The sequence below is a fragment of the Sapajus apella genome, unplaced genomic scaffold (genome assembly GCF_009761245.1).
Source record: "Sapajus apella isolate SASKATOON/1434 unplaced genomic scaffold, GSC_monkey_1.0 scaffold51, whole genome shotgun sequence".
Lineage (NCBI taxonomy): Eukaryota > Metazoa > Chordata > Mammalia > Primates > Cebidae > Sapajus > Sapajus apella.
The window spans coordinates 7,247,459-7,260,505 of record NW_022436991.1 but is presented as its reverse complement, the minus strand read 5'-3'; the positions used below and the strand labels follow the sequence as shown (position 1 = coordinate 7,260,505).

General features: G+C 46.8%; 1 protein-coding gene across 1 annotated transcript in view; it reads left to right on the top strand.

Moving 5' to 3' along the window:
- Nucleotides 1-1,140: 1,140 nt before the first annotated feature.
- Nucleotides 1,141-13,047, top strand: part of GPR139 (G protein-coupled receptor 139) — a 45,617-nt gene continuing 33,710 nt past the window's right edge. The window contains exon 1 of the mRNA XM_032242844.1: nucleotides 1,141-1,455. Within this exon, the coding sequence (XP_032098735.1) occupies nucleotides 1,329-1,455 (127 nt within the window). The 5' untranslated portion in view covers nucleotides 1,141-1,328. The remainder of the gene's footprint in view (nucleotides 1,456-13,047) is intronic.

Below are 13,047 nucleotides of genomic sequence, written 5' to 3'. Positions count from 1 at the left end.
CTCTCTCTCTCTCTCTCTCTCTCTCTCTCTCTCTCTCTCTCTCTCTCCGTCTCTCTGTCTCTCTGTCTCTCTCTTCCCAAGTCTGTAATGGCCACACTGGAAACCTTCCACCTGCCTGCCCTGAGGAGAAAAGACCACCCACCCACACATTGCTTGGATCCCACCTGCTGTACCAAAGCTACCCTTCACACAACCTTCAAGCACTCTAGACCATCCCCCATAACCCCGCGTGCGTTTGTGTATGTTTGGAGTGCCCTGCGAGTGTGGCCTTGTGCACGGTGATGAGGATGCCTGCGTGTTTTCACGGGTCTGGGCGTGGAGAGGGAGGGCATCCGTGTGCCTGAGTGAGCGTATGAATACACCGCATGCCTGGGTTTTGTGTGTCTTTGTGTGAGCGTGGGCGAGTGCGTGTTTGAGTGGCTGCAACATCCTTATGCCTGACTGAAGGGCTGCATGCTGGAGGGGCGTCTCTTAGCCAGTCTGTATCCTCTTCCAATGCACTCCAGTTAGGGGACAGTCCACCGGCGGCCACATGCAAGCTCAGGGATGCACGCACCCCTCTTTCCAGAGTCAGCAAGCTTGTCTCCCCTAGTCCAGGAAAACCGACAACCCTTTAGCATCCTCGCTGCTCCAACAGCCCCACCCCTTCCCCGTTCTTTGCCCTAGGTGTAGAATCCTCTAACTGGAGATGGACTGGAAGCACTGGCGAGGGGTAAGAGAGGCGGCTGCGAGGAGAGCGGAGAAAGGCAAACTGAGGACATGCTGGAGGAGTGAGGAACCGCTGCGGGAGAGGCAGATCCCACCCACACCACGCCCCTCGCGCGGGGCTGGAGATGGGGGTAGCCTGTTCTCCACCCCGGTCTTCTTTTGGGGTTCCCAGGTCTAACTGCATCTTCTCCCCCTGAAACTGGAGCCAGGCGAGGCGGCTGGGACCCCTCCTCTCCCGCATCCCCCCCACCCCACACACACTCCGCGTCTAGGCAGCCGGTGATTGGCTGCGGAGAGCGGCGTCCCAGCCCCCCGGCTTTCAGGCGGGAGTGGAGCGGGTCCGAGGTGGGAGGCGCACAGACGGGCTCCGGGAGCCCCTCCCGAGGCCCCGCACCCTGCGCCCCGCGCCCCGCGCCCTGCGGGAGGGCTGAGCCGGGACTCCAGGCGGGCAGGTGCAGAGCGAGCACAGGGGATCTCGGCCAAGGGTAGGAGCCAGTCCTGCGGGGAGAGAGGCGTTGCTGCTCCAGCTGCTGCCTCCGCCGCCGTCACCACCTAGCCGGCGAGCAGAGTCGGGCTGGCAGGCCGGGCGCGAAGCGGCGAGGGGAGCGAGGGGCGCGCTCATGGAGCACACGCACGCCCACCTCGCAGCCAACAGCTCGCTGTCCTGGTGGTCCCCCAGCTCGGCCTGCGGCTTGGGTTTCGTGCCCGTGGTCTACTACAGCCTCTTGCTGTGCCTCGGTTTACCAGGTGAGGGGCGTGGGGGAGAGGGAGGGAAGCCAGGAACCCCAACTGCCGGGCCACCCTGCCCAGAAGCCCCAGTCCTCCCCGTGTGTTCCCTGGCGCCCTCCTCGGAAAAAGTTTAAGCTTTAAGGGCAACTGCGGAGATTTCTAGGCGGGCGGGGGGAAAGGAAGTTGCTGGTGCCCTGGCAGGGGAGTGGGGGTGAAGACCGTGCGCGCGCGCGCGCGTGTGTGTGTGTGTGTGTGTGTATGTTTCATTAGTGTGACGGCAGGCGATGGGCTTGGTGTGTGAACGTGGATTCGAGGGTGCACTTGTGCGCGCGTCTGGAGGGGATGGCTTTCATGGGGCGGGATGACTTTCATGGGGCGGGATGACTTTCATGGGGTGGGGGCGAAGAGGGCTGTGTGTGTATTTCACTAGACTACATGTTCTGGACAGAAGGCTTCCTTTCTCCTATGGCCCCTGCAAGTCCACCCCACTTGGGGCACCTCTGCCCCTCTGCTTGTCCCTTCCTGACACGAGATGAAGCTGGAGACCCTGACATTGGGCGCTCTCTTGCTCAAGGGACACTGGGATGGAGCAAGGATGCCTAGCCAGAAAAGGGTCTTCCAGCTAGCTAACGAGAATCAGGGGTTGGCTCTGGGACCGTGCACTGGCCAGGGGAAGGGTGCAGAGACACACTGGGCTGCCTGCGGCGGCTGCCACCTCAGGGGGTCACAGTCTCCTTGAGGACATGCCTGGACCCCTGGCTTGGCCTCCAGGTCAACCCACCCTGGGCAGCTCATAGCTGCTGTGGATGTCTGGCTGGTCCCACATCTTAATGTCCTCTCTAAAGTATGGCTGAGACTTGTGCTGAATTCCTGAGGAGAGCTGGCTGCTGAGAAGGAGGGGGTGCTTGCCTGGGCTGTGTGCAAGAGAGAGCAAAAGAGAGAGAAAGGTTTTTTTCCAAAGTCTCTAGCTTTGGGTGGACACCCCTTGCAGACAGTCTCCGTGGCGGGTAGATTCCTAAAGATCATTATGCAGAGAGGAGAGAGGAACTGAAAGAAGCAAAGAGAGAGAGAGAAAAAAAATCCAATGTACAGTCTAAAATCTCAGCATCATCTCTCCAGGCATCTCTTAGTCTGCGAACCTTAGCATCCTGCGATCCTGGGAACTTGGGAGCTGAATTTCTGAGAGCCTGGCTGAGATTTCCTTTCCAAAACATTCAACTTGGCAGCCAGGGCCCCAGATGAGATTATTTCAATAAATCCCCCCTCCCAAATTTGGCAGGCATGAGAAAGCGCAAGTTTACTAATGTGAGATCCTCTCTCCCCCAGTGAGTGATGAGGCTTTTATTCCTAACTAATCACTCCGGCTGCCCTAGGAGAGAAGCTCAGCCTCTGATTTGCCCTGCTGGGGTGGTAGCACATGTCCTGTAATTACCTTGAGCTGGGATTGATTTCCGTCCAGGTTCCACCTCCCCCCTTCAGCCCTTCTGAGATGCTCTCCCCAGAGCACTGTTTTGGGAAATGGGTTTTTGAGAAGGTTGATTATTTGGTGATGCTTGCTGAACCGGAAAAGTGTCAGAACCTCTTTCCCCAACAGCCTTCCCATCAGAATGCATCCCCGCCCTCCCCCCGCCACAACCCATCCACCCTTGCACCTCCTCTGCTAAGGTAGCCACTTACTCACTCACTGTCCCAGGCTTTTCTAATGAAACCATTTAAGGGACAGAGACAAAGACAAGCAGAGGTTGACCCTTCAAGAGTTCAAAGCAGGGATATGAGGATGAAGAGAATGAGGAAAAGCTTAGACCTTCAAAGACCTCAAAATGGAAGCCAACATATTACACCTCACATCCCAACTCCTATGCCAGCTAGGGCCTTTCTGACACACAGCATTGACATATACTGTATGCCAAGCACTGTGCTAGCCTCAGGCTTAGTCCAGAGCTTGAGAACTTAAAAGCATGAAGCTAGGGTTAGGATTTGGCTGTTGTTGATGTCATACCCTCAGCTAATAGTTTTGACCTCCTGTGACAAGCCAAATATTAACTGGGTGTCAAAAGAACACAAAAACTTCCAGGGTGCAGCCTCTGAGTTTCAGGAGCTCCCAAATGGAAGCGCAGCAGATGGATGGGTAAGGACCAAGTAACCTAGAGAAGAATGACTGGGTACCAGGACTATTCAAAAGTCTTGATCTGTTAGCAGTTTTAACAGCCCACAAGGCTGGTTCAAAGGCGAATTATTTAAGTCTTTCTCTTAAAGCCATTTCTGACAATGCAGTATGTCCTGGCAATGAAGAGTGAGTGTTAATCTAGATTCTGCTGGGGTTAAGTTGCAGGCCTTTCATGTCTCTGTGCCTCAGTTTCCACATCTGTTAAATGGGAACTAGGAGAGTAGCTATCCCCGGAGTGGTGCTGAGAAGAAAGGATGTTGCTGGAGATGACAGCACAAGTGAAACGCTCACCTTGGTGCCTGACATTCATTGATTGACACTGCGCCACTGCAGTCATAGTTAGCATGAAGCCCATTAAGTTGTAAGGAGGTGAGGTCTGCCTGCCCAGCCCTACCCGTGACCGAAGGAGGGACTGAGAGGTACACAGAAGAAAGCACTCAGGTCAGCAGTTAACTCCCCGTGTTGAGCTCACCACAGTAGTCCCCACCCATCACCTCCCCTCCCCACCCCCAGCAATTAGCAAACTCTTATTTACTCCACCACTGACTGGGAGACACAGCTTTGCTGGGTGTGGAGTAACAGACCGCAGGCCTTGCTCATATTGTTGAAAACTGAGATTTTAATTGAATCACTGTTCCTGGCAGTGGACTCACCCCAAGTTTCCCAAATTCTCACAGTAGTGGTTGGAGATGTGGGTGGGAACAGAGGGATGGATGAGGAGAGCCTGAATGTTTGGCAACAGGAGAGCTAGTATCACAGGAAAGTAGCAGATGTCTCTGACTACCTGCAATCTCTAGGTTGGGAGGAAGAGCTAGGGGATTGCTCCAGTCTAATTTTTAACTGGTTGGTGTAGGATCAAAGGAATTCTAATGTGAAATATGGGTACAGCTTTGCCACTTAAGAACTCTTCACATCACTTTACCACAATTTCCCCCATCTGCAAATGGGGGTAACAGTAGTACCTGTTGCCTACACAGGTGGTATGTATTAAATAGGGTCATCTATGTAAACATGATTTAGCACAGTGCCTGGTGTGAGGAAAGCACTTACTCCTCACTCACTGCCTTCTCTACACCAGATCTCTGTCACCTATATTATTGCACATAATTCCTGCCACGCCTCTACCTTCAAATTCATCTTGCATGAACAAACTGAGAGTCAGAAAAACCAAGCATCTTATCTATGGTCGCACAGTCAAGCCAGCATGCAAACACATTTCATTGCATGGCTTTGCCTTCATTATGGCCGGGAAGTAGTTTGAACTAAACTTGGTCCCTCATTTCTGTGCTCCATGGAGAAAATTGGTGTCCCACCTGTTCCTAAAGCTTTCCCTCTTTCCTCCTCCTTTTTAAGTAAGCAAGATGTTTCTCACTTCTGGAGACACACAAAATAAGTCAGCGGAGCCAAAAAGGAAGGATTGGGACATTCACTGGGCCAACAGGAATGAGGCAGTGCAAAAGAGACAGCAGTGCAGAAGAAAATGATGAGCTTGAGCCCCTGGGGAAAGACAGTGAGAGGAAGGATGGGTGAGCCAGCCTGATAAGGAAGGAGCAGCGTGAAATTAAACTGAGATTTGAGAGATGAAAAAAAATTTACCTTCCAAAGAGTGCCATGGATGTGCAGAAAGACAAGGTGAGGAAAGAGATGATAGCTGGAAACTGCATGCTGCCCAGCAGAAGGGAGCATCCCCACCACTGCCAAGTGAGGATGATAACATCTGTAACATCTGCCTTTGACGGTTGGTGCAAGATGAAGGCAGATGATGAGTCTGTGGCCTGGCAGATAGTAAGCAAGCAAGCCTGAGGCATGGCAGTTACCATTGTTTTTAGCTAGAAGTAGAAAACTGGTAACCTGTAAGCTGGGCTTAGCCCTGCAGATGTGTTTTCTTTACCTTACAAACATCTTTAATGAGAGAAAATGGAGTAAACAGGTTAAAAGGACACACTCTGGAGCTGGACCTCTGGAGTCTGAGTCCTGGCTTTGCTTCTTAAAAGTTATGTGACCTTGGGCAAGTGACTTTAACCAGCCTGTGCCTCAGCTTTCCCATCTTTAAATTGGGGGTGATTTTAAGAATGGTCTACACTTCGTAGGGTTGCTGTGAAGATTAGTGGGTTAAGCACTGAACACAATGCCTGGAACACAGTAAGCACTCTATAAGTTATTTTTTCGTCATTTAAAACTTAGGAAAAAATACTAACTCATTTTATGACAGCAGCTTTATCAAAGCTGGACAAAGACATTACAAGAAAAGAAAACTACAGCCCCATGTTTCTCGTGGACATAGACACAAAAATCATCGACAAAATACTAGCAAATCTAATCCAGTGATAATAAAGAGGGATAACACATCAAAATCAACTTGAGTTAATCCCAGGAATACAACACTGGTTCAACACGTGAAAATCACTCACTATAACTCACCATATTAACAAGCTAAAAGAAAAGCCGTAAGATCAATCTCAATAGATGCAGAAAAAGCATTTGACAAAATTCAACATCTATTTGTGATAAAAACTCATCAAACCAGGAACAGAAAAAGAACTTCTTTAACCTATAGGTTAAGTGATCTATAGGTCACTTACATCTTACAACACAATTAATGATGAAAAACTGAATAATTTTCCCTAAGATCTAGAACAAGGCAAGGATGATTGCTCTCACCACTCCTATTAAACATCATGCTGGAAGTCCTAGCCAGTGCAATAAGGCAAGAAAAAGAAATAAAATGTATACAGAAAGGAAGAAATTAAGTCGTTTCAGTTCACAGATGACACAATGGCCTTCCTAGAAAATCACAAAGATTCTACACCAAAAAAACTCCTAAGAACTAATAAGTGACTTTAGCATGTTTGCAGGATACATGGTTAGTATGTAAAAAACCATTCTATTTTTATTAGTGAATAATTTGAAATTTAAAAATTTTTTAAACAAATTTCCAAGTTCCCTTAAAAACACCAGAATAATTGACATTAGATGTACATGCCCAGAAGGCAGCAATTTTCTGGAGCTGAGGAATAGCTGCTTGCTTTATTTTATTTTTCCTTTCTTTTTTGCATTAAATAGATCATGCTATTCATCTGATTTAAAAGCCTGAAAATATAAAAAGAGACACATTGGAAAGTCTTTCTTCCATCACTTTCTCCTGTTCACCATTTCTCAAACCTACCACCACAGAGGTAACTACTGTTATTAGTGCCTTAGTTTCTTATGCATTCTTTCCGGGTATCTTCACGCATATAAGACCAAATATGAATTACGGATTTCAATGCTCCCTTTTTTTCACTGTCCCCAAAATGAGCACATTATACACACTGTCCTACATTTACTCTTTTTTCACTTAATATCTTAATCACCCATCATGGTATATATAAAGCTTTATCATTCTTTTATACAGCTGTATTGTATTCCACTGTGCATTTGAATCATAATTTCTTGGTTGGCTGCCCCTTTCAAAAGTACATAGGCACTCCAATTCTGAACAGTCCCTAATGGCATGCCTAATTGACCTCTGTAACCTGCATGACTCATCCTTAGGCACATTTGACCATAGGACTCCTGTTCTAGCAGTGAGAAAAAGAGCACTTCATCATTCCAGGTTTCCTCTGGCAGTAACTCACTGCGTGACCTTGGCCAAGTTACTCTTAATGGATCTCTCAAAGGCCCAGGAGAGCCCGGTTCAGCCTATGTTGCTGTAGTTGGAGACGTGGCCCCATAGACAGGACATGAGCATAGACCGATGATGTAGCTATGCTGGAGGCTACCTGGGCTGGCTTTGTAGTTTTCGCTCCTGCTTAGTTTCTGTAACAATCATGTCAGTTTTGATTTGTGAGGTTAAGTGTCAAATACATTGCTTTGGAACTGGACATGGATTTAAATCCTGTATCTTAACCATGTTTGCTGTGGATCGCAGGTATAAGACTTCACCTCTCTGAGCCCCAGTTCTCCCATCTGCAAGAAAGTGGGCAGTTGAGTTCAGCAGTTAAGCCATGTGGTCTCTCAAGTCAAACTGACTGGGTTTGAATCCTGCTTCCCTGACTGCTAATCTGTGACCTTGGGCAAGTTTCTCTCCTTCTCTGAGTCTCAGTTTCTTCAGCTGTGAGATGGAATAATAACAATACCTCTCTCATTGGGTTGCTTTGAGGATTAAATGCAGTTATAAGAATGCTTAGCACTATTCTTGGCACGTGTTCCCCTCACATAGAGTAAGACTGTGCCCTGGATTGATTGCTGTGGTGACTAGAAATAAAATATGCAAAGGTTTCTCACAGTGCCTCACACATCGTAGGAGCTCAGCAAACAGTAACTCGCATTGTCTTATAGTCTAACCCGTCCATGTGCTCAAGCCTCGTAAATGCCCTATAGCCACACATCACTCTGTGGATAGGCCTTTTCCATGAATACACAGTTTCACTCAAAATGGAAATGAAACAACATGCCCTGGCAAACTGGAAGAGAATGATCCAATGGATTAAGTGATCAATTCCATCATAAACCTAGGGAATTTCTTCCCCTAAAAGAGTTGCCTGTGATTCAGAGAAACTCCCAAAAATAATATCAGTGCAGAACATGAAACGGCCTTCAGCTACGACTGGCAGAGACCGACAAGCACCACCAGCAAGGTTCTCCTGGATACTGCCGTCAGAATCATGAACAGAAAGGGTCCTGCCGTTGAACCTCCATGTGGATCTGAAACATATTGGCAAATGGTGATAGCCGATGCCAGCTCTGCAGGGGGCACCATGAAATGATAGTGGCCAGGTGTCTCGAATTCAAACATATAAAAGGAGCAGTTAGATAACGTAAATGAACAAAGTCATCTAGTGTTTCAGAAATGCTTCAGTTACCCAAAGAATCATGCTTCTCTGCTGCTTTTCTGAAAGCGTGTGGTTCTCTTCAACTCTTATTTTCTCGCAGTTTTAGAGACAAATGTACCAAACAAACAAAACAGAACGGACTATTCCCCCTAATAATTGCTAACACGCTTTTAGCGCTTGCTATGTACTAGGAATTCTTCGAACCACTTCAAATTCATTAACCCTTTTAACTTTTTATTTTATTTTATTTTTGAGACAGTCTCACTGTGTCACCCAGGCTGGAGTGTGGAGTGCAGTGGTGTGATTTCAGCTCACTGCAAGCTCCACCTCCCAGGTTCAAGCAATTCTCCTGCCTCAGCCCTTCGAACAGCTGGAATTACGGCCATGAGCCACCATGCCAGGCTAATTTTTTGTGTTTTAAGTAGAGATGGGGTTTCACCATGTTGGCCAGGCTAGTCTCAAACTCCCAGCCTCAAGTGATCACCCACCTCGGCTTCCCAAAGCACTGGAATTACAGGTGTGAGCCACTGTGCCTGGCCTCATTTAACTTATGATGATTCTTTGATGATTCCTTGAGACATGTAGACATTATACCCATTTTTCAGTTGAGAACTTTGAGATACTTCCCCACGGTCACACAGTGAAGAAATGACAGGGCAGTATTCAGTACTGCTTCTCAGCTTTCTTATACGTAAACAGCAGCACACGCTCCTCAAGGATAACCAACATTCAGACCAGGTCGAGAGAGGCGGGAGTGACCACAACAGGAAAGATGGGGACCGAGGGAGCTGGAACGTGCCACTGCCACTCGCTTCCCAGCCAGTGGTTCCGTGTTGCCAAGCTGTTCAAAAAATCTAAAAATCCGGATTTTTATATGAAATGTCCGTTGTTTCACATGTTGGCAACTAATTCAAAAATTTAAAAAACACTATGTGAGCCAGCACTTTGTGAGCCAAACCAAACATATCTGCGGGCTTGATAATGGTCCACCACGCGGCCAATTCACAAACCCAGGGGTTGGGAAAGCTGCAAGAAGCGCCAATAAACACCAATGGGGTCACAGCAGGTGGAGAAAAAAGAAAAAACAAGAATCTAGAGGGAGGATTGAGGAATAACAGGGATGGAGACAGAGAGAAATATGTGGCTAAACTGGAAAAGCATGCCAACCCATGAAGCCAGGGATTTGGCATAAGCTGGAATAAAGAACTACAAAAAATACCACAAATTGCATGCTAAGAATGTCTTGAAACACAAATCCACCATTTTTTTGGAATAGGAAAAGTCCTTAGAACCAGCCAGAATGGTGTATCAAGATGTAGGTTCTGTGGTCCCCAGACCTGGGTTCAAAGTCCGTTCTTGTGGTTTCCTATTAATGGGTCTCTAGCAAGTGATTTCACCCTTTCTGAGCCTCAGCATTCCTATCTGCAGAATGGGTATAAGAATCTTTCTCACAGGGTTTATGGTGCGGCTGAAATGAGATAATTCAGTGCTACATGGGGCACAATGTCTGGTATTAGCCATTACAATGTGCCAGGAATTCTTCAAAACACTTCAAATGCATTAATTTATTTAACTTTTTGTTTTAAGACAGAGTCCTACTGTGTCACCCAGGCTGGAGTGTGGAGTGCAGTGGTGTGATTTCAGCTCACTGCAAGCTCCCTCCCAGGTTCAAGCAATTCTTCTGCCTCAGCCTCCCAAGTAGGTGGAATTACAGCCATATGCTACCATGTCCAGCTAATTTTTTGTATTTTTAGAAAAGATGGGGTTTCACCATGTTGGCCAGGTTGGTCTTGAACTCCTGGTCTCAGGTGATCAGCCCACCTCAGCTTCCCGAAGTACTGGAATTACAGGTGTGAGCAGTAATGACTGCTGTGTTTTCTGAGTCCAGACATTCCCATTTTACAAAATGAGGAATCTGCAGAGCTAGGAATGTGATATGGTTGAGGTTTGTGTCTCCACCCAAAACTCCTCTTGAATTGTAATCCCCAGGTGTTTAGGGAGAGACCTAGAGGGAAATTATTGGATTAAGGGGGCAGTTTCCCCCGTGCTTTTCTGATGAAGCAAGTGAGTTCTCATGAGATCTGATGGTTTTATAAGGCAGTTTTTCCTGTTCTTACTGGCTCACTCTTTCCTGCCGCCATGTGAAGTAGGTCTTTGCTTCCCCTTCACCTTCCACTGTGATTGTAAGTTTCCTGAGGCCTCCCCAGCCATGTGGAACTGCAAGTCAATTAAACCTCTTTCCATTATAAATTACCTGCTTCAGGTATGTCTTTATAGCAGTGTGAGAACGGACTAATACAGAAAGCAGTCTTAACCAGAACTTCCTTTTCCCATCTCAGATCAGTTTTCACGAAATCACACTGCTAGCAGTCTCTTAGACGGAAGCAAAAGAATAAGAGTAAGAGAAAAAGAGGGTGGGAGATTTTAGAGCTCAGAGTGATTGCCTAGATATTTTTGTTTTGTTTTGTTGGTATATAGGATTATTTTAGGTGGTACAAGTCTGTAGCATTGAATCTCTTTTCAGCTATCTTAATCTTTCTGATTCCATCAAAGGGAAAGTCTCAGCTTGGTGCTGGTGTATCTTTAGCACCCTTTAAATCTCCTTTTTTTTTGAGACAGGGGATCACTCTGTTGCCCATGCTGGAGTGCAGTGGCTCACTCAGAGCTCACTGCAGCCTTGAACTCCTGGACTCAAGTGATCCTCCCATCTCAGCCTCCTGAGTACCTAGTACTGCAGGAACATGCCGCTGCACTCAGTTTAAATCTCCCTTTTGAATAGGCACAGAGCAGACCCTGGGCTCAGACACTGGCAAGCAGCAATACCTAGCTGGAGTTTAATGTAACTCTTGGATTGTCATTGTATTTCTGTTTAAGGTTACCTTCTGTTTACAATGGAAAAGGGAGGCTGACTTGTGATCTGGGGTGGTTGTGCCATCCAATAGTATAACCACTAGCCACATGCAGCTACTGAACGTTTGACATTTGACTAGTGCAACTGTAGAACTGAATTTTTTATTTCATTTCATTTCAGTTCAATTAATTTACAACTAAAATCCCATACTCAATTCAGTTAGTAGAAAATAATTGTATGCTTGGAACAACTTGAGCATGTGAATCTACTCTTTCAATCATACATTTTATGACATCTAAATAGAGGTCAGAGACTTCCAATGAAAAATTATCATCCATAGGGATATGTGCTGGAAGCGTGAAATGCACATCAGATTTTGAAGATTTAGCATGACAAAAAGTTAAATATCTCACCAATAATTTACATAAATTACATTTTGGATGTACATAGTTAAATAAACTATATTGTTAAAATTAACTTCTCCTGCTTCCTTTTACTTTATTAATGTAGCTACTAGGAAAATTTCAATTGCGTATGTCACTCACACTTATATTGGGCAGCACAATTATATAAAGTATAAATTTAAGGAAGAAAAGGCAAATCACTTGCAAACAAAATGCTAAATAAATGATAGTACTTGCTGGGCGCGGTGGCTCACGCCTGTAATCCCAGCACTTTGGGAGGTCGAGGCGGGTGGATCATGAGGTCAAGAGATCGAGGCCATCCTGGTCAACATGGTGAAACTCCGTCTCGACTAAAAATACAAAAAATCAGCTGGGCACGGTGGCACGTGCCTGTAATCCCAGCTACTCAGGAGGCTGAGGCAGGAGAATTGCCTGAACCCAGGAGGCGGAGGCTGCGGTGAGCCGAGATCGCGCCATTGCACTCCAGCCTGGGTAACAAGAGCGAAACTCTGTCTCAAAAAAAATAAATAAATAAAATAAATGATAGTACTGGTGACATAAGAATGCCACAAAAATCACAAAATGGGTAAAATCACTTAGTCTGTTTGGGCTTCTGTAACAAAGTACCATAGGCTAGGAGGCTTATATACCACAGAAATCGACTCCTCGCAGTTCTGGAAGCTGGAAGTCTGAGATCAGGACTCCAGAACAATCAGGCTCTGGGGAAGGCCCTCTTCCAGGTTACAGACTCCTGACTTCTCGTTGTATCCTCTCTCCGGGGAAAGAGAATAAGAGAGCCCTCTGGGGTTCCTTTTATGAAGCCACTAATCCCATTCATGAGGACTCCATCTCAGGACCTAATCAATTCCCAAACGCCCCACCTCCTAATCCCTTCACATTGTGGGTTAGGACTTCAAAAAATGGGGAATACATTCAATCCTTTGCAGTAAGACAATCACTAAAGTCTAGGAACACTGTTCTAATACAATGCCCTGTTTAAAAACTATATTTAATTTAGAGATGAGGGTCTCACTATGTTGCCCAGGCTAGCCTCAATTTCCTGGCCTTAAGTAATCTTCCTGTCTCAGTCCCCCAAAGCTCTAGGATTACAGGCACAAGACACTGCACCTGGTCTACCACGCCCTTGATGGAAAAACTGAGGCTGAGAGGGCAAGAAAGTTCCCCAGGGGTGCATACCTAATTAGCAGCAGAGCTGGGCCTTGACCTCAGATCTCTGGGATTCCAAATCCCGTGTGCTTTGACCATGGCGGCAGCATGAGTAACCCTCCTGCCTCCACCTCTACCAAGGGAAATTTAAAGTTGGCAGGGTCAGGCGTGAGAAGGAGGTGACTACCTTGAATCCTAGTACAAATC